The 21,186-nt window shown below is 40.5% G+C and overlaps 1 protein-coding gene across 1 annotated transcript in view; it reads left to right on the top strand.

Annotated features, from left to right (window-relative positions):
* The window catches only part of LOC101870692 (complement factor H), a 33,054-nt gene extending 13,992 nt beyond the window's left edge, over window positions 1–19,062 (top strand). Inside the window, exons 7-24 of the mRNA XM_005140965.3 lie at window positions 54–233; window positions 1,713–1,913; window positions 2,477–2,653; window positions 3,761–3,937; window positions 5,010–5,189; window positions 5,340–5,513; window positions 6,337–6,519; window positions 7,982–8,164; window positions 9,492–9,656; window positions 10,893–11,072; window positions 11,960–12,166; window positions 12,776–12,952; window positions 13,610–13,786; window positions 14,758–14,934; window positions 15,252–15,434; window positions 15,524–15,724; window positions 16,006–16,203; window positions 16,341–19,062. Coding sequence (XP_005141022.2) covers window positions 54–233; window positions 1,713–1,913; window positions 2,477–2,653; window positions 3,761–3,937; window positions 5,010–5,189; window positions 5,340–5,513; window positions 6,337–6,519; window positions 7,982–8,164; window positions 9,492–9,656; window positions 10,893–11,072; window positions 11,960–12,166; window positions 12,776–12,952; window positions 13,610–13,786; window positions 14,758–14,934; window positions 15,252–15,434; window positions 15,524–15,724; window positions 16,006–16,203; window positions 16,341–16,360 — 3,140 coding nt within the window. The 3' untranslated portion in view covers window positions 16,361–19,062. The remainder of the gene's footprint in view (window positions 1–53; window positions 234–1,712; window positions 1,914–2,476; window positions 2,654–3,760; window positions 3,938–5,009; window positions 5,190–5,339; window positions 5,514–6,336; window positions 6,520–7,981; window positions 8,165–9,491; window positions 9,657–10,892; window positions 11,073–11,959; window positions 12,167–12,775; window positions 12,953–13,609; window positions 13,787–14,757; window positions 14,935–15,251; window positions 15,435–15,523; window positions 15,725–16,005; window positions 16,204–16,340) is intronic.
* The last annotated feature ends 2,124 nt before the right edge of the window (window positions 19,063–21,186 follow it).

The raw sequence follows: 21,186 nt of genomic DNA, 5'->3' as shown, positions 1-21,186 counted from the left end.
TAAGTGCAAACATGTGCTTCAAATTAGCAACCATTTTTTCTCTTTTTATTTAGAAATTACATGCTCTCCCCCAAGAATTCCAAATGGGGACTTTAGACCTCAAGGAGACAACTACAAAGAAGGTGATATAATCACAATACAGTGTAATCCTGGATATCATTTTAAAACATTGACCGGCAGCAGCACAGCTGAATGCACCAGGAATGGCTGGGTGCCTGATCCAGGCTGTGTCCGTAAGTAGCTCTCATAAATGAAGACTCAATGTGTAGCATTGTTGGAAATGCTTCAGTAAAAAGAAGGTCAACAGAAAAACTGAAGAAGCATGAGAAACAGCTGCTTATTCATTATGCTTCTTTGTGATGTAAAGCTTCATTTGGTGGTGGAAAAATCAGCTGCAGAAACAAGGGTATAATCTACATTTACATCATGTTATAAACACAGGTATTATATATTACTGTATTTGTAAAGTATATGTTAAAATGTGCTATAGTCAGCTCCCTGTCAGGAAGGTTTATGGCCTACCTGGCATGCTAGCCAGTCAAGGTAAGAGAACATAGTGAGTGTTAAAGTATCCAAACCAAAACAGAACATAGATAATGTTTGAGAGCTATCTTTCATCACAGTTTTCACAGTTTTAGACTTTTACTTGCTGTTGTATGTTGGTACATTATTAACAATCACAGTTTTATTCTACCTATTATAGCCTGTCAAATAACAAAACATGATATTCTTGATTGTTGATGAGTTCCTTCTTGGCTTAAACTTCCTTAACTACAATGATAGTTTTGCCCAGTAGGCACAGTATTAATGACTAAATAAATCAGGAAGTAATTTGATAATTAATGAGCTATCACTCATTGATCTTTGGTCCCTAAAAATAGGAGGAAAACTTAGAATCTGAAAGAAACCCTGCTGTCTTGGGAATGAACCTTTGCATAAGATTATTTGAATTACTCCAAAAAAGTGCAGTTAGTATCTGTATTAAACTTATCTCTATATACTAAAACTAAGGTGTCATTCTGAGACCAGTCATTATTGAATGGTCTGTCCAGTGGGTGATCTCCTCTGCCCCAGCATGAAGGCTTTGGCTTCAGGAGGAAACTACTTGCCATACCCAAGTAGGACACCCTCATAAACTTGAATGAAACCTGGGAATCTCCCCCTTCTATCCTTGACTTGTCCCTGAAAAAGGTCAGTTCTTTTGAGGAAATGAGACAACAAAAGAAAAACATTACAGTTTTAAAATAAAAATGAGAAAAGCTAGGAAGAACTTTTGGTGCAGGGTCCCAAAAGTTACAAATTAAAGTGGTGACAGGAGTCATCTCAGTTTTAAGAATCCACTGTTCAGTGTGTATATGTGAGCTAGCTGTTTGGGCTGCCATCATGGTCAGTATAGTAAATTTAGTTGAGACACTCTACAAAGACAGTGTCATCTCACCATATAGAATAAGTACTTAGATTTAGTCTCATGAATTAGCTGGATTTCTGTTCGTTTCATTGGAGTTGGAAGGAAACAGCACAGGCATAAGCACTGACAAAGACACCAGAAGCAGAGTGTGATTATTCCTGCTCTCTTTAGGATCTGCCAAGTTGTGCAGTCTTGTCTCTGACAGTTTCAGAAAACACTCAGTTGATGATGATGAATCTGAATTGTGTCTTGAGCATTTTGTCGTGCATGTGTTGATATTGTTGCTGTTAAATTCTGTTTCAAGAGAAACCATGTGACTACCCTGCTATAGAAAATGGCAGGTTAACTGGCTCACTGGAGTACTACAGAAGCTATTACTTTCCAATGAGTTTTGGGCAGCATGCTGATTACCACTGCAATACTGGTTATTCAACTCCGAGTGGAAGATACTGGGTCCGGATGGTCTGTTCTGAAAGAGGCTGGTATCCAGAGCCAAAATGCCTCAGTAAGTGCATTTCCATTATATGCTCAATTCTGTCATAGTTATCAAAGGTCTATGCATAAGAAATTGTGCCAATGGAGCAGAGGACATAACAAAGAACAGTTTGTTAAAGTAGAACTGCTTTAGTTGACCCCTAGAACTGCACCCAGACTGTAATAGTATTAGTATTATTGCCACAGTATTGCTTCAGCCACCTTCTTTGTGCTGAAAATCACTCAGGACAGACATCAGCATTTTCAACCAGAGCCAACTATCATGTAAATGACTCTGAACATGACACTGAAGTTAGCTGAGCATGCTTATGAGCAACTAGGTAAGCAATATTGCTTAATAGACCACTTCATAGCACCTTATGTAGTGACTTGCAGTCCTGTTGATGTGATTCATTAATCTTAAGGCAGTGCAGCAAAACATGCTTTCATTCCAGTTTGAATGCAAATGTCTTCTGGTAGCCTTCAACGGCTACAGAAGGGTGCCTGTTTTCTGCTTTGTTCCTAAGAATTAATTTACCTGGCTTCTTGCTGCCAAACATCCTGTGATTAAAGGTACTTACCTTCCTTCTTTAGAAACATGTCAAGCCAGACACCTGGAAAATGGTTATTTCTCAAGTAGCCAAAACATTCACAAGGAAGGTGAAAGAGTTAAATATATCTGCAGTGATGACTATCAGACTGAACATGAAGATGGGGAAGTCACATGCACGAAGGATGGCTGGTCACCTCGTCCAAGATGTATCCGTAAAAGTGAGTGTCCTTGTATTTTGTTGCCATTTCTAGCTAAAGCCAGTAAATCTATCATCACATCACCTACATTAATCCATCACCACTCTAAGTCTAGGGCTCTAAAACTGGAACACAATGCTGTGATTCTCTCAACTGTCTTGTGCAGCTCTCAGTCCCTGCATGCAGCTGAGGTCAGTCTCTATACAAACATGCACAATGTAACCCTGTAAAATATCCACATGTGCCCCATTCAGGTCTCTTAAGCTCTGGGATGGCAGCCACAGTCTCTTTGTCTTCAGTAGTGAAATCTTGTTCTAACATGGTAATATAATATAGTAATCATTCCCCTTGCACAACTTACTTGCAATGTGTCTCCTTTCAGCCTCCCACCATGCCACCTGATCCTTGTTTCTCTTGCTTCCTTTCTAGTTGGCACCATACTGGAAGGGTGGGGAAAAAGGAAGGTTACCTCTCCAAACTCCAGCTTTTGTTCCTAACTAACATCAAGCCTGAAATTGCTAGAATGTCTCACAGTGACTTTAAATACTTTGGATAATGGTTTCATAGAAAGAAAATTCAACTTGACTTCTTGAGCTATAAAAATACTTTTTTAGGAAAAAAATCCACCTTGAAAGATGCACTGACTACAGAATGTTTCATGCTGCCTCCCACTGAGATCTTCAGATAGCAACGAGATAGCAAAGTAAAACCTTGTGATTCCTCGGCTATTGTGGGTATCACTGATGTAACCCCCCCCGCAAACAGATACGGAGTTTAAACTTCTGCAGCTCTTGCAGTAAAGGATCATTAACTCTGTTCCTCACATTGAAATATATCAAGTGTTCCTCAAAGTGTTTTTTTTCCCCCTATCTTGAATTACTTGACTCACTAGTGTCAAATATTGCTATTTGTTGCGGTGTTGATGTCTGAAAATGAAGAAACTCCTTCACAGACTGGTTTATTAGTAAGGAATTTGGCATACTATGGAAGTTTTCTTTAAGAATACAAGACCGGGCCCTGTCCAACCCGACCTTGAACACTGCCAAGGTTGGGACATTCACAACTTCCTTAGGCAACCTGTTCCTGTGCCTCACCACCCTCACAGCAAATTCTGTCTGTCTCTTTCAGAAAAATGCCAGACCACCTATTTTGACAATGGCTATTTCTCCTCGCAAAAGAGAGAATATAATATACGGGAGAAAGTCAATTACCGCTGTCACACTGGCTTTGTAGCTCCAGAATTACGAGAAACAGGAGTGACAGAGTGTGGAGAGAATGGCTGGAAACCAGCTCCAAAGTGCAGCAGTGAGTAGTGTAAAGTCTGCAGAGCTCCCTGTCACCGTCACAGGCACAGATGTGATGTACACAGCTTTTTGTCATCTAGAGAGAATTTTCACTGGGCAGAGGGAGACTCAAACCAGTGACTGGTGCTCCAGAGGCTGGCTTTTCTGGGGCTTCAGGAAGTAAAGTGAGAATACATAAAGGGAGCAACAAAGGTGGGAAAATATCTACTATCTTCTGGGCAAGCTGCCTTTTTGCACCTCTGTAGCATAAAGTAGGTGGCAATCACTGATCTCACCAGTGATTCTTACCTGACACATGGTATATATGCCCAAATTTACTCCCATTTCTCTCACCTTGCACAGATGGAAGATTTATGAAGAAATGCCTGTGAACCAAGGGATTCTTCCATAAATTTTCTTCAAGTGTGGCCAAACTGGAGAAAAATGGGGTTCATTATTTGGAAAATATGTTATCACTGTGCATAAAAAGCACTATGGGTATGTCTGCCCCAGTGTCAAAAGAACCATTTGTGAAAAACACCCGAGTGCTTTGACCAGAAAAAACTTCCATGCTGGTGTTGCCTTTTTCCTCTTCGGGTCTTCTTCTTCTCCTGAACATGCGTAGGAAAGATGAGACTTAATCTCCCTGTGTTATCATACCAAGGCTTGTAATATTGACCAGCTTTAGCTGATATTTTATCTTGTCCTTTTATTTCAGGTTGCCTTTACCCAGGATGTTGTGCCTTTTTTTCCTACCCCACTCACAAATGTTGGTGGGGAACAGGAGTACTGTTTGCTATGACACCGATCAATCATAATGAAAATATGTAGTAAAGGGACTGAATCTAAGGAGGAACTGTTTATGCAAGATTTTATTTCTACACACATATTTCTGAAAAGTAATGTAATAGATCTATCAATATGCTACATACAATTCTCTACATTCATATTTTGACAATGCAGAACTTCTAATATTTCAAATATACAGAGTAGTTCAGTAGGCTAGCACACACTAGAGCACATACAGAAATGGTGCTTCCAAAGGATGGTGTTTCTGGATCACAAAATATGCTAACTTTTGTTTTATTCTACAGAGTCATGTAAAGCACCTCATGTGGACATTTTGAATTACCACGCAGATAAAACTGTGTTCATGCCTGAAGATATAATTGAGTATGCATGTTGGGAGGGATATCAACCTGCAAAAAATATGCCAATTGGTACCACAAGGTGTGGCATAAATGGTGAATGGAATCCAGAGCCCCAGTGTCAGGGTGAATATTGTTGTACTTGTGTAATTCTCTATATATTTCGTGAAAACTTTTTCTTACAGATTATTTTTTGTTTGTTCTGTTCTAATCAGTAGCATTTTGTCTATTTTTTGTAAGGTGTACATTATATGTTCAAATATTTTGTCTTTGTAGCAATTGAATGTGAAATGCTGACATTGCCCAATGGAGACTTTTCTCCCAAGAAGGGTAAATACCACAATGGAGATGTTGTGAAATTTACTTGTACAAACAATTACGTGAGAGTGGGACCTGCCTCTACTCAGTGCTATTACTTTGGATGGTTTCCATCACCACCTGTGTGTAAAGGTAATTCTTCTGTTAACTTTGGTAGGAAATAGATGAAAATGCTTGGGTCCTAAAGTCTTCTGTGGACATGTTCTATAAACCAGTCTTGCTGCCAGGAACAATTATCCCATCTTTGCCTCTAAAAGGACAGGAACTTTGGATCATTTAATATGTTTTGCTGTTCTATGTGAAAGATTCTGAACAGTTGAACTTTCAATGCTGAACTTTCAGTTAGCTTTAGTTACACCAGCTGAAGTTTGGCAAGAACTGAAAGTGAGCTGGTAAATGAATTGTGCAAAATTCTGCTCAGGTTATTGACTGTGATGTGTGAAAAATTAGTTATTTTTAAAAAAGCAGAAATAATGTGCAGTGTGGCACCAGGTGTGATTAGTCTGGGTAATGTAATCTCTTACTGTATCCTAAATGTGTTACAGTACGCCACTGCCTAAATGTTGATACTCATCAGACATTGTACCTTCTGTACCTTTTTCTGATCACATGACACTGAAGGAACAAAAGCTGTTTTGGAGACGGCACAGAACTAGTTATTATTAAAAAACTGGGTTGGTTTTATCAACCACTTCTTTTATCATAGCAGGCAATTGACAGTATATGGAAATAAGAGAGTATAGTGAGCCAGGGTGATGCTTATCTGTGATCGCCAGCCCAACACAAATCCAGATATTCAAAGGCATAAGCCAATGACCTGTTTAACCTCTTCTACTGATTTTTCTTAACTTTAAACTACAAGTTCAATCTATTTTATGTTGCACTTAACATAAAGCTGTGCTAAAAATACTGAGTTAGTATATGTTAGAGCATAGATTTGATCTCTTGATTTCAGTGAATGCCAAAGGCTGTGGACCTCCACCTGAGATTACCAATGGAAGTATTGCTGATGCCTCTGTGAAACGGTCTCATCATGGGGACAGAAAGACATATCAATGCAACACTGAACTGAAATTGGTTGGATCAAAGGAAATAGAATGTGTTGACGGACAGTGGTCATCTCCTCCCTCTTGCATTGGTAATCTATGTAACTCATACTTGTGAGAAGTCTGTAATTAACTGTAGGCTAATACTTCACAGATATTTTCACAACTAAAATTACATATTTGCAGGTATAATACATTGTATTCAAAATCACATTATGGCTGAAAAATAAATACACACTATGTGGTAAAACCAAAACCTTATTAGTAATATAGTTGAAATCTTAGCAGTCCAATAAATGGTTGTTGTGATTATAGGAAGAAAAAGAATAATTATAAATATGTAAATGGTACAGAATATCTACGTAATGCAAACAATTTATAGTATACAATTGCAATTGTTATATACACACTTTCTCTTATTTTACCCTTTTTCTGGAAGAAAGTACCCACTTTCTGTGATGTCATTAGGTAGCGTACATCAAACCTGAGGGTAGAAATGTTAATGGCAGGAGCTAAAAAACTGCTTGTGCAAAACTACTATTTGTTTGTTCAGACAGCATCTCAGAGTTAAAGTAGAATGGAATACTGAAGCCAAAAATCTGTAAATACAGAAAGCAATTCAGGGCATTCTTATGGTGCAGGATGATCTAACAGCACAACCAACAAAAGGTGCAGGTTTTATAGACTGGTGTACTCTGTCCTTATACATATACATTCTGACACATCTTCTATGAGCAACACTGATCGATAAAAACTGTTCGGCGTGTAGCAAAGGGTTGAAAGAAGAGTGGTCCAACTTGAGTGCAGGGCTGTTCAGATTCAGTGTTTGAGTTTATCATGGGTCTTTCCCACATCCAGAGCAGGCGTACGCCCTTATTCCCCTTTTGTGCCTTTTTCCTGTTCAAAAAAACCCAGTACTCACTTGCTGCCCTCATGTGTGCTGTCACTACCACTGCAACACTGACAGCCCAAAGCAGGAACCTTCCTGTTGTCACACAGAGGTGACAGTGCTGCAGCCCTCTAAGTGATGATACAATGGGTTTCAGTTCTTGCAATAGTACTAACTGCAGGTGCACATTACAAATGTGTAGTTGGATAATCAAATATAATTTTGACTGATCAGATCCAAGTGAGCTGGATTGATCCCACTCAGGGATCCACGTGAGCTGGATTAACTGAAGGTTTTCTTACACTTTAGGGTTTATATACCAATGAAAAACAGATTGGGGAAATTACTGTTAGCTGAAAGTACTTGTGGTGCATGCTGCGGAGTTACCACAGTGATGGAAAAAGAAGGGAAAAAACAGGAGAGCAATTTAGTACACTGACTAAAGGATACGCATACTCCAGCTGCTGTTACAACTGATGGGAGTAGGTTTGCCTCATGAAATGCAAATACAGTTATTTAAATATGCATTTAGACATGCACGGCTTTGGTGAACCCGACTTAGTTATGTGTTCTCTGACACATAAAAAAACCTTTTTATTTAAGTTCTTTCAGTATTCATATATGACTCCAGTATTATTGTGCAATATTTCTGCCGTTTTCTACAGAAGACAAAACTCCATGTGGATCTCCTTCCTCTATTCCAAATGTTGTTCTTCATCAGGAAGACCAGACACAGTTTTCCCATGGTGATGAAGTAATGTGTGGATGTAAAGAAGGCACTGGCAATTCTGAGGAGATGAAAATAAAATGTCTTAATGGGGAATGGAAGCCTTTACCGCTTTGTGTTGGTATGCTACATCCATACATAATATTTCTGTAATATTTCAGATCTGAGTGAAACATAGATCTATTTAAAAGTTCAAGGATTTCAGCTATCAATACACAGCCAAAGCTACTATAGATTCATGCATCTCAAGTAAGTTCTTCATCCTGGAAAGACTCCACACCTACAACTCTGTAAGCACTCTGAGTAGGTTTGGTGAAGGGAATGGACACTTGCACAGTGTGTAAAATCAAGTATAGGTGTACAGGTGTACATCCTGGTGTATGGTGGCTTTTACCTGTTTTCCAGTGTTCCTCCCTAGTAACAACCTTTCAGAAGCTTTGGGACATACCTGCAATAAAGTAGCATGCCTGCTGCATTAATGACTTGTAGTTTCATGTCTCTTTGTACTACTTTGATTTTTGAAACCCTACTGGGAATTAAAAATTACATTAGTAACCAAAGTGTGCTAGGCTTATCTCATCCTCACTATTTTTATATGGATTAGTCCTTTTCATTTCTGATCAGTAGTTTTCTCTTTCTTCACATCTTTCCATTTAGTTTTGCAGTGCATAAGTTGAATTAAGATAATGCCTTTTACACAGATATAAACCAAAGCCTTTTCCTGAGAAAAAGAAAAAAAAATACATTAGAGTCAGTAATTTAAGAAAAAATCAATACTGGACAAGAATAACTCTTGTCTGTGAAAAATCACTCCAGCCAATTGCTTGTCTTTCTTTAACAGAACATATATATTCAATTCTTGGTTCCTCCTTTCTTCTGAAGTCACTTTGTATTCATCAGTGATTTGAGAACACTGTGCCTTTATTTACAATTACGCTGAGGTCTGAATCAGGCACAAAACACGGTCTGATGAGCTTTCACAATTAGCTTGTGTTCTGACTCTCAGAATCACTGGTAGAGGGCATAAGACACAGTTATGACTTAGCTACACTTCCACGGGAGATTGATACCCAATGCATATACAATGTGGAGTAGTACTTCCTTTATGCTCCTGCTTCTACAAGCTGCTTCTTGTTCATCTTACTATAGTTTTATAGTCTTAGGGAAGAAAAGGTTTGTTAGGTTTTGTATTGTTTACTGCACCCAACAAAAGGGAAACTGCCAGCATAAAAATCGATGCTTTGTGAGATGGAGCAGCCTCATCTTTAGATATCTAAAGCAAGCAATCATTCTGTTCCTGTAATCTAGGAATCTTAGGGGTTACTTCACAGTGCAGCAAAAAACATAACTCTTTCACATGAACATGCATTAGGAAACTGATGACCTCTTCATCACAGAATGCATGTGTATGTTTTGGTGTTTTTGCTCTTTTTGTTGATTTTTTTCAGATCCATCCCCTCAGTGTGTTCTTCCAATGGGTGTTGAGCTTCACAAGTCAAAAAAAGAGCCCAGGTTCCCTGGAGTTATACGTTATGCATGCACAACAGGTGACAGAAAGATTAAAAATGCAGCTTGCGTGTCTGGAAGATGGTTACCAGAGATTGAATGTACAGGTATGGGTTTAGATTTGCACACAATTTCTTCTTTTTATGGAGGAATGATAAATGCTTAGTATTAAACCTTCTTAGTGTTGCTGTGTCACTAGTCTGAAATACGAATGCCTACATATAAGCTTGTATGTATGCTTACTCAGTGATACGCTAAGGGATACTAATGAATAATTATGGCAATCATTTAAATGGTTAACTGGGTTTAGGGATGCATGGCTTTAGTGAGCCCAACTTAGTTATGTGTACTCTGACAGTGGAACAGTTGTCACTGCCACTTCTGATGTGAGGAAAGACGCAATGGCAAATTTAAGCTCAGTTCTTCAAAAGGTCTTTACTGTGGTGCAAATGAGAGTAGCACATAGTGGAAGCTCAGGCTAAAATTCCTTTATTTCATGGAAACACTCTAAGTTTTTCTAGTCCTGATTTTGCTGCTTTTTTTTTGTTTGTTTGTTTCTTTAATTTTCTCCTATTTTTCCCTGTATGGCAGAATATTGCCTGTAGAAGGCATAACTATGAAACAATCATGACCTCACTGCCTGCTTTGATTATGCCAGATTCACAGGAAATGATGCGTGGAAGTGGGAGAAGTAGACAGAGGGGCACTCACTCAAGGGAGCATTCCATTTCAAAAACAAGTGTCCCTATCTTCTCAGTTTTCTGGAGCCACTAGAAGCAGCAAACCAAGTGCTGGAGGTCTCCTTCAGATCTCCCTCCAACATCTACCGTCTTCCCTCCCTTTTTCTCTCCTTTGGTAGGAGCAGCCCTTTGTTCCTTGAGTGGCAAAATTGAAGTTTACTTCTTTGTTTCCATTTGTGATTTTAGCTCTGTTACCAGATAAGTCTGAAGAAAAAAAAAAAAAAAAAACCACAAAGTAAAACAAAACAAAACAAGAACCTCAAGCACTGGTCCAGTTTTCCTAAAGTAGCTCACCATAGAGAGGAACAGGGAAAGCACACAAGAGTGTGCAGCTGTTTGTAAAGGAAAGGAAGACTACAAAAATCTCCAGCTCCAACTGGTGTAGGCAATGGTCTTCTATAAGTCAGAAAGCACATAAGCATCCGAAGGCAGCTGTGGCATTTCCGAAGCAGAAAAAAAATGATCATGATTGATATTAATGAAAGCTTGAGATAGCTGCTGAAGAATTATCTGCTGCCAGTGTTTTCCTGGTTGTCTTGTAATCTGCAATGAACTGTTCTACTTTATCTTATGTTTTGTTATAACACGAGTATGTGTCCTTAGCTGAGGAGAGCACATGCCCACCTCCACCTCAGCTGCCTCATGCTCAAGAGACAACCATTGGAAGAAACTACAAGAATGGGAGTAAAGTAGCTTTTTCGTGTCTGAAGAGTTTCCAGCTCATTGGCATGAATGAAATAACATGTATAGAAGGGAAATGGCAATCACCACCTCACTGTGTGGGTCAGTAGCGGATTCTTTTTTCCTATTTATTTTGTTATCAATTTCTGTGTTATGCATTTACCGTCAACAGGGGAATGGTAGTGTTTATGTTAATATTATCATGAACAGGTAACTTCAGAAAAACAATAGAACAAAGTTGCTACAGAAAGTGCAGTTAGCCAACTGCTGGAGAGTAAATATTTTCATGTACACAGACTTATCTGTCTGAGGTGGGGAAATGCAACTTTCAGGCAGACCCTCAAGAGCTGTGTGTTTATTTGTCTGTTTAGTATGATGCAGAATGGATTAGCACATTTTTGACTGACAGCCTTTAATAGTATGTTGAAAATACCAGCATTATCTATGATTCAGTTACAGTAGTAGCAATCGTTGGTTTGGAGTTGGGATTTCTCTTTCAGGTTTTTGAGCTTCATGGAAATTTAATCCATGTATCGGGAAATACATTCTAATACTTCATCATTTCTCTTTTTGATTTTGATTTTCATGTCATCACAAAACTCCACAGGACCTTGGTATAACTTTATTTATGGTGGAAAAATTTAATGGCTATCATTCTAGAAACTCACCTTCAGTGTTCCCAAACAAGATAATGTCTCTTCTACTTCTCTGCCTATGCAATGTTTCCCATCCTTCATGCTAAGCTGTAACTACCACTTTGCTTTGAACTGGAAATGGCTTTAATTTGGTTGAAAGGAAAAGAGAGAAACACCACATAGGAGGGAGAGAAAAGTTTTGCTCTGTGTGTGTTATTTACTTTTTCATCTTCCTTTCAAGCCAATTAACTTAGGTTTGGATTATTTCTTTTTCTTTCCACTTTTAAGACAGCACATGCCATTGGGATATTGTCTTACATTTATTCATCAGTGTGTTCTACATATATGTTTTAGAAAGACCCTGTTTGCCACCACAACCCATAGAATGTGCTGATGATCCCAGGCTGGAAAATCAAAACTTAAAAATTAAAAAAGAAGGGAAAACAATTTATCTGGCTGGTGCCAGACTTAAGTACACTGCACGTCCTGGATACAAGTTAGACGGACCATCGGAGATAACATGTTCTATGGGAAGCTGGACTTCAGCTCCTACGTGCTTGGGTAATATCAACAAATACTTGTTTGTTTTTTTTTTAAGTGCATTTAGCCATGAAATAGTAATAATTTGAAACAGGAGGTTCAATAGTAAGTGCCAGTAACTCCTTATTTTGCTATGGAATCTTATCAGCCTCATGGATGTCTTCAGACCAGTCCTGATTGGATATAAAACTGACTTTTTGAGTTCAGTTTAGCTGTTAAATTTTCTCTCGTACTCATGCAAGCTATGTTCAGTTCATATCTCTGCCAGCTGGGCCCTGGGCACATCCTCACAATGCAAAGTTCTGTTTACTACACTAAAGCATAGGAGCTGCTTTGGTGCTCCAGTGGTGGAAACCTCTTCAGTGTAGTAGGGGACAGAAGACTTCTTTGTTAAAATTTTGCCTGGCATGGTTAGGAACAGCATCTAAATATTTCAGTGACTGAAGTCTATGCCTGTTTAGGGGAATGATTTATTTAATTTTCCACATGCTACCTATTACATGAAATCCACTGTCAGCAGATGACTATGATGATGTTAAAACCTCACTAAAGCTTCTGTTTGGTGCAAACAGTACACTGTGTCTATGTCTACCACATTAGCACAAGCATCAGCTTTCTGTATCTTTACAGAAATGCCATGTGGAAGTGTTCCAAAAGTTGCCAATGCTCAAGCAGAAGGCAGAAACAAGGAAGTTTATGAGCCTGGTGAAACAATCCGCTACCAGTGTGATGTGGGGTTCCTGATTGTTGGCCCCCCCGAAATTATTTGCAGAGAAGGAAATTGGACAGCACTGCCCATTTGTGAAGGTATAGGTTCTGCTTCTAACTAGTCCATGATCCTTCTTGGTCTTTCATTTTGTAAATTAAAATAGTTTCAACTAGGGCAGCAGGTGAGTCTGGCCAATAGAGGCACAAGGTGACTTGCTTTGGATGGGCTGCTACAGCTCCTCTTTTTCTGGCTCCTGAGAAACAAAAAGCAGGGCCTATCAGCAAAGAAATGTTTCCTCTGTGGGCAAAAGCTAGTAGCTGAAGTTCGTGCCTCTGCTGAAATTATGCAGGCAGAGGATTATGGAGGGATGGATGCTGGCTGCACAGGAGGGGACAACTGGAGGGGTAATGTGTCTTATGTTCATATCACTAAGCATGTTGATTGCTGAAAGTTACCTTCAAGCAGTAAATAAATCACTTCACTCTACAGTGCTTTGACACAGGATGCTCTATGGCGCCAGTCAGCGCATTTGTTGGATCTCTGCCAGTGCTTTCCTCTTTTAGTCGCTCTAGGCAAAAATAGTGTTGTGTGACTATTCTTCTAGCAGAGCAGAATGAAGACCATAATGTCTTACTTTGCTACCTGTAGAAAATTAACTATAGTACACAAACTGCTTTTGTTCTTTCGGAACAATAATGCTCTGGAATGCAATGCCTGTGATTTTCATGTTACTGCTGCTCTACTGCTCTTTTCAGATGTTACGTGTGGTTCTGCACCTGAAATTCCTCATGCACACATCACAAGCACTCAACAGGAGAGGTATCTGCCCGGTGCCAGAGTGCACTTTGAATGCGAAAGCAATTTTCAGATGACGAGTGGAAATTATGTCACGTGTACAAACGGAGAATGGTCACAAGCACCGACTTGCAGAGGTAGGAATCTGTGCTTTGCTATTGCCCATTAGCACAGAGGAGACTGTTTGTTTCCCTAAACTCTAAAGATTCTACCTTTTGTACTTCATTTTGTGTACCACAGCTGAGTATTTGCTATTCCTTCCTTGCAAAGAGCTTTAGCTTGATGCTTCTAGAAATACTGGGGATCTTTCATCAACACCAAAAATATCCTGGAGAAGCAGAGCCTAAGATGTGCTGCTCTATCATTCTCCTGTATGATGCTGCTGTGTCCCCAGAGGCTGCCATTTCAGCCTCCCTCTGTTGAAAGACGCATGAGAGCTCCTCTGTCCTATCCAAACCTGCCAGGGGGCACCTGAACAGAAGAAGTAGTAAGGGAGGGAAATACTTGTTCTTCTCCAGGGCTCCACCCTCATCGATGCAGATCCCAGCAGAGACTCAGATCTAAACCAGGGTAGATCTGCTGGGGCCTTGAAGTGGGAAGAGTGCTCCCATGACAAGGAGCCATCAGGAGCTGTGCTCCTGTCCCCTGCCGAAGTCTGTGGCTGCACAGGGTGAATAAGAGCTCCTTGGCTTCCACACATCTCTATGGAGCTGACTGCGCTTACCTGTCGCTGAGCAGCGCTGGCAAGCTGCCACCCCTCCAGAGGTCTGAGTTCCACAGAGCACCAGCCTGGTGCTGCCCTGTGATTTCCAGGCATTCCAGGGCTCCCTGGGGAGAGACATGGGCACGCAGGAGGGCCGGTGTGGCTTCTTGTGCAGCCAGGTGTAGCTACAGAAACACTGGCTGTTTCTGGAAGCTGTCATTAGCCCTGCCTTCTCCTGAGGGTCCCAGAAAGAGAGGTCTCTGTCACTCCATTGCTACCTCCACAGCGAGCTCCTGGAGCTGTGACCCACCTGCAGCAGAGAATCCGGAGCAAGGGTGCAGGGGGGAACAGCTCAACCGCTGCAGCCTTGACTGCAGCCGTGTCTGCAGCCGTGTCTCTTTTCAGATGTGACGTGTAAACCTCCTCCTGAAATCGCTGGCGGGAAAGTTCAAGGTGTTAAGAAGTCGAGGTACTTGCCTGGGGAGAGCGCTCGCTACCAGTGCTGGCGAGGTTTTGACATGAGCGGGCCGCCCACCACAGCGTGTCAGAACGGGACCTGGACAGAGCTGCCAACGTGCACAGGTGATTTCTCTCTCTTTCCGTACAGTTGCCTGTGGGTGAGACTGTCCTGGAGCTGACACTGGGGTGTTTACTTCTCCCATTTCAGTCTTGTTGCTCTGCACAGACACAAGGTATCTGGTGCTCCCAGGAAAAAGCTCTGCTGCTGGGCTCTGTTCAGATGAGTTTTCCAGCCGAGAGACCCAAGTGGCTTCAATCGATAGGGACACATCTGCAGAATTACCCTGGGGCTGGGAGCAGCTGCTGGCCAGGCCTGATTTTGAGAGGCAGCCCTCAACTTCCTGGGCTTTCTCTCTGATTGACTGGGAATTTTCTTCCAGGGAAAAGTGGGAAATGTGGCCCGCCTCCGGTTATTGAAAATGGAGACCTTCTGTCCTTCCCCATGCAAGAATACCCAGAGGGTGCAATTCTGGAATACAAATGCCCAGACTTCTACGTCCTGGAAGGATCTCCGTCTATCACCTGCACTGATGGGCAGTGGACAAGCCCCCCAGTTTGCCTAGGTAGGCTGAAGCACGTGCTTTGTGGGGGGAAAATGCTACGTGTGGTGAGTCTGTACGGAATGATGACGCTCTTCTCTTGTCTTTTCAAGTGGCCTGTACAGCATCTGAAGAAGACATGGGCAGAAACAATATTGAGCTGAAATGGACCAGGGGAAGAAAGCTGTATTCCAGATCGGGTGACTTTATTGAATTTCGGTGTAAAAGAGGCCATATGGAGGACCCAGCCTCTTCCCCATTCAGAGTAGAGTGTTTGGAGGGGACATTAGAATATCCCCGGTGCAAGCCAGCAAGTAAGTCATCTCCACTTTGGGCAGAGCTTAGGTGCAGTGCTATTACATTTTCAGGGCTGAAGCCAATGGCAAAGCCTTTAGGTTTTCTGCAAGAATGCCTAGTGGGGAACCAGGGTGTGTGAGCATCCTGCAACCTGCAGGCAGTGGAGGGTAGTGCTGTTGTTGCTGTACCTGAGCTGGCAGAGGACCCTGGGGCTCGTTGCAGAGCACCAGCATTTCCAGAGCATCGGTTATCCATTATGAAGTCTAAAGGCAAATAATGAAAGTACTTTTTTTTTCAGAGGACTGTAGACTGAATGAGAGATTGATGGAAATGAACCACATTCGGCTGCAGTCATCAAGCTGGTCAAGCCCCTCCACCTTTGTCACTGGGGAGTATATTTTGTTTGAATGCAAATGGTGGTACCAGCAAGATTCACACCCTGAGAAATTTAGAGCAGTGTGCCGGGATGGAGTTATCGCATATCCTACGTGTAAATGTAAGTGCTTGGTGCCCAGGACACAGTGGGACTGCACGAGGGAGCTTTGCTGAAATTACCTGTCCACTGCTCTGAGGAGCCCCAGCGGTGTGTGTTAGGCTTGGTCTTCATGCTTTTTCCTCTTGTCTCTCTTCCAGATGCAGGGCCTTTTGGATGAATGAAAGTGGCACAAAGGATTCCAACTCTGGCAATGAAAGATCTCCACCAACCTTGTGATTTGAGCTTAACTTTTCCTTGCAATTCCCATTGTCTTGTGTTTTCTTTGCAGCTTAAGCAATGTTCCGTCTCGGAATTTGTTATGGTTTTTATGATCGGATGATTGCGTTTACATTTTATTCACATTTTATCCTTTTTATGTAAATGTATTTACATTGTGCCTATCCAAATGGTTGTGTTTGCATTTTATCCAGTCTGTATTGATCTCATTGTTAGTTTTATTAACCATTGTGTCCTGAAATAGGCTGACTTTGGTGGAATATGGAGACAGGAATTCTTCAATATTCCTGTGGAGTATTAATACAGTCTGATTTCTCTGCGAGGAAAAAAAGAAATACCTTTGCTGTTTCCTTCGCTGGATGCTAATGGATATTTTGAAACAGCTAAATCTCTGCTTTGAGAGTCCCATAACCAAATATCTGAACATATTTTCTTAGAGAGTTATGTGAAGATAGCAAAGTTGACCTGACTTTCGGAGCACAGACAGGTCTTTTGTTGTAGGGATCTGGAGAGTAGGGAGTCCTTCAGCTTAAGAGCAGATAAATTAACACTGAATGTCCTTTAGAACAATTTGCTCCAAAGTGGGGAAAAGGCACCGTTTGGCTTTGAAATTTGACTCAATGAGTTGCAGGAAGAAAATATTTAGAACTTCTATTTATAATAATTTTTTGCCAAAGCCAAAGAAAATGATTTGACATTGGTGATTTCACTTGGTCTGCATGTGAGAGGGTTACATGTCACATATGGTGCTGATGGGGGAGATCAGGTGCTCCACAGTGCAGAGCTGTTCACAGCGGCACCCTCCTTCATTCACCTTTGGTGTATTGCAGTACATTGTAGTTTGTATGTGTCTATTTAAGTGTATTTCTGGATTATATTTAGTTTTAACAACAAAGATAACACACGAGCAGACAAGAAAGTGACAAATCTGATGCTTCTAATGTAAACACTTCATGAGCCACATTACGAGGTAAAAGATACTGTCTCTCTAATCACACCTGACAGGAAGTTGATAAAAAAAATCAAAATTGTGAGGAAGAGTATTTGAAATAGAGATTTGATCCATTGCTGTTAATGACGAATGTCCTACCCTGGCTAAAGCCAAAGAACAGAGCTGATGACCTGGTGGAAATACAAGAAAATTGTTTGCAGTGTTAGTAACAGAATGAGAAGAAATCTTGACAGTATGAACATAAACAATATTAACCATTATTATGAATACAGATAATGCGGTGAGAAACAGAATAGTGATCAGCCAACTAACCTGTACTGAAAAGGCCAAGCAAAAAAAAAAAAAATCATGAAATCCAAGTTGTACAAATGAGAAGACTCTTTTGAGCACCTCCTATACTGCTTCACTGAAGGGATGTTGCTGGGAGTCCTGACACTTTTAAAACAAGTCTTACTGCCTTGGAAGGAGAGCAGGGCACTGCCCCACTGCCATCTCATTGCATCTCCTTTTTGTTGTGAGTCATTCAGCTGCAACTCTGTTTTCTTGAGAATACCAGTGACAGCACATCAGCCAATGTAAAATCCCTGTGAAGTTATGAAGTTAGAAACAAAGAAACATAAGAGCCAAGTACATCACCACCATCTTTTTTCCCCCTCTTTCCTTGCCTCTATCAAAAAGATACAGTGGAATTACTTTCTTTGGTTGTGACCATAAACTTTCTGGTAAACAAGGATGTGTTTTTCTCACTGCAAGGATAGTGTTCAGATGAGTAGTTTCCCTACTATCACTGAATTAAAAGTTCAGTCCTTTATTCGGTGTCACAGTTCAGTATTTATTTTGTGGGTGCGAGTGTACATGTGAGAAATTAATAAGGAACTTGATACTTTAATATGCAAAGCAGAATTAAAGAAAATTAAGGTAATGTTATGGCTTTACTCAGACTATTGAGAAATACCAGTTTCAGGATGCAGGGTCTCAAGAACAGTTTGATTTCTAAACACAGTATTTCTTTTCTAAAACGGTAAGGGCAGGGTTCTGGCTGCAATGACACCGATGTAGTTCTTGGTGTGAATACACACAGTGTGACCATGACAAAATATCTTGGATCCATGCTGTGGTTTCCAGTCTACAAAATATATAAAGCTTACTTGTGCCCAAGAGCCGTCTTCTGTTATTAGAAAAATAAAGGAGTTGCTTTATAGTAATCTTATCAAAAAGAGAAATAGTGCTTTGTTATGGTTAATCACTTGCAGACAGCAAGTGAGAGTCCAGCAGAAATTTGCTTCTACTGCTGATTATCTCAGTCTAAATTTCAGTAGCAAATGAACCCATAGATTACACAGATCTTTGACATTTTTGCACTCAATTAACCAATGTGAGCAGCCAAAGCAAATGGTTCAGTCACATAAACAAAGGCTATTCTCATTCACATCTGCTGTCTGGTAATTTTCAGAGATAGCATGTGAAATATTCCAAGCAACCTCATGTATCCTTTGAGGAAAATGCAGGAAGAGTTATGAATCTAGTTATCAGTGGAACCCCTTTTTGTTGTTACCAGATGGCTGGTTATTACCTGTGAAATAGGAAGAAGTAGACCACACCACCTAAATGTACAGCCATTGATTTTCTTTCACTCTAGAGAATGGTTTGTATTTTATAATGTAATAAAAAATGGCATTGGGAAACACTGATCGGTCAAATAGTTTGGTGGGTTTCTTTCACTTAGGATGGATGCTGCAAACAATTTGCTCAGGCTGATCAGAAGTCTGAGACAGAATAGGGTTTAATTCATTAACAAATGAACAGTCAAATTGCTGCACACAATCATAATTCTATGCTTATCTTAGAAAGCCACAGCACCATGCTTTATACTCAGGTAGGTAAATGATATGCTGCACCATTCTGCCCCTGAGCACAGGCATTCACAAATCCCAGAATAGACCTCTGAATGTCATCAGCCCTCCTTCTCAGGCAGGGTCACCTGGAACAGACTGTCCAGGACCATGCTCAGAGTGCTCCTGGATATCTCCAAGGAAGGAGACTCCACAACCTCCCTAGGCAAAAGAAGTATTTCCTGAATTTCAGAAGGAATCTGTGTTTCAGTCTGTGCCCATTGCCTCTTGTCCTGACTCCCTGAAAAGAGTCTGGGTCTGCCTTCTCTGCACCCTTCCTTCAGGTGTTTAGAGATATTGATGAGATCCCCTCTGAGCTCCCCTTTTTTAGGCTAAACAGCTTTCTTCAGGACGAAGAATAATTTGTAGGCAAGGAAACTAGTCATAACCACTAGAATGCAAAGGTAATTTGTCTTTTAGTTTTAAAAACAGCCTGTGAAGAATCTGGTTTTGTTTACTGCCAAAAATAAGCTTCATTTTCTGTAAATGTTACACATCTAGTAACATTTAGTGCACTAAAACACATTGTTTGTTTTCCCTTCTTCTTGTAACACATCTGAAAATATATTACCACTTTGTGATTTGGAGCTGTCGGCACACCTTGTGTGGAAATACGGAAGGCACACCTTCCACCATTCTGGAAATAGACTTCCATCACTCTGCTCTTCCTATGCTCGTAGTGATATGTCACAGCTGAATGATATTAAATGTGGGTATGGTATGTGAGTCTAACAGTCCCACTGCTTTCAAAGGGAGTTCTGGGTAGACAGCAGTTTACTGCCTCGAGGTGCTCATCACATGATCATGCTGAGAAATTTCACCTGCTTCCTCATGAAGCTTAAAGTAAGCACTTCAGTCTTCTTCTTTCTGGTCTTAAGATGTGTATGAAAGTGTTTCTACCTCAAAATTAAAGGAGAAAAATTAAAAAAAAAAAATGGAATTCTAGTTCTGAACAGAAAAAAAAAAAAAACAACAACCAAAGGAATATTCCTTATTTCCATGTGAATGAAATGCAACTAAATCAATCTTAATTTACCACATCTGCAACCAAGCATCAACAGCAATAGTATCTGCAGTGCTATATTGCATCCATCCGTACACCTGCATAAAACAACTACGTCAAGGTAATCACAAAGTAAAGAGCTCCTTGCTGGCATCAGTCAAACTGTCAGCCAGCCAGCAAAAACCCAAGAACAGAAGAATTAAAACACTGGCACAGGCTGGTGTTAGGAAGCAACTGTGAAGATGTTGATGCCATCAGGCCTGGAATGGGCACCAACCTAACAATACGTGGATGCTCCAGCTATTTCTCTGAGTTGTTTTTCCCTGGTAGCTAAAGAATAAGCCCTTCTTCCATGCCCTGAATTAGTCTTCCAGACCATGAGAACAGGTTTGATCTCTGTGGTATAGTCAAGACTACAGATATGGGGCTTTGGCCTAATCAATGCTAAGCTGAGCAAGCACAGAGCTGCTTGAATTTTATCCTCAGAGAGTCTGAATTATATCATGTGTACCCCATATTACTCTTTTTATTATTTAATGTTCCTCTTTTCACTATGTTTGTACTTCCCTTTCTCCACCCCAGGATACTTCCAAATAACCTGCCCCAAATTACTTTTTTCCCCATTCATCCCAGTTTGGTTACATCTGTATCCAAATTTGTTTTTTTCTGATTCTGATACCTAAGTAATGCTGACCTTTTGTGGAGTTACTGATATAGTCACAGATGTACTAGCTGCCTTGCAAGATTTTGCTTACAATCAAGACAAGATCTAGTCCATGATGTAAACATCTTTCATATCAAAGGGAAATAGTTTTTTCATCTATCTGTCATAGACACAGGAATTATTAGGATGTAAAAACTCAGAGACTGAAAAAAAAAATCTACATATTTGAGCCACAGTACAAATAGTTTCTGGATAC

This window comes from Melopsittacus undulatus, chromosome 6, assembly GCF_012275295.1.
Source record: "Melopsittacus undulatus isolate bMelUnd1 chromosome 6, bMelUnd1.mat.Z, whole genome shotgun sequence".
Taxonomy (NCBI): domain Eukaryota; kingdom Metazoa; phylum Chordata; class Aves; order Psittaciformes; family Psittaculidae; genus Melopsittacus; species Melopsittacus undulatus.
This window is presented reverse-complemented; position numbering and strand designations above follow the sequence as displayed.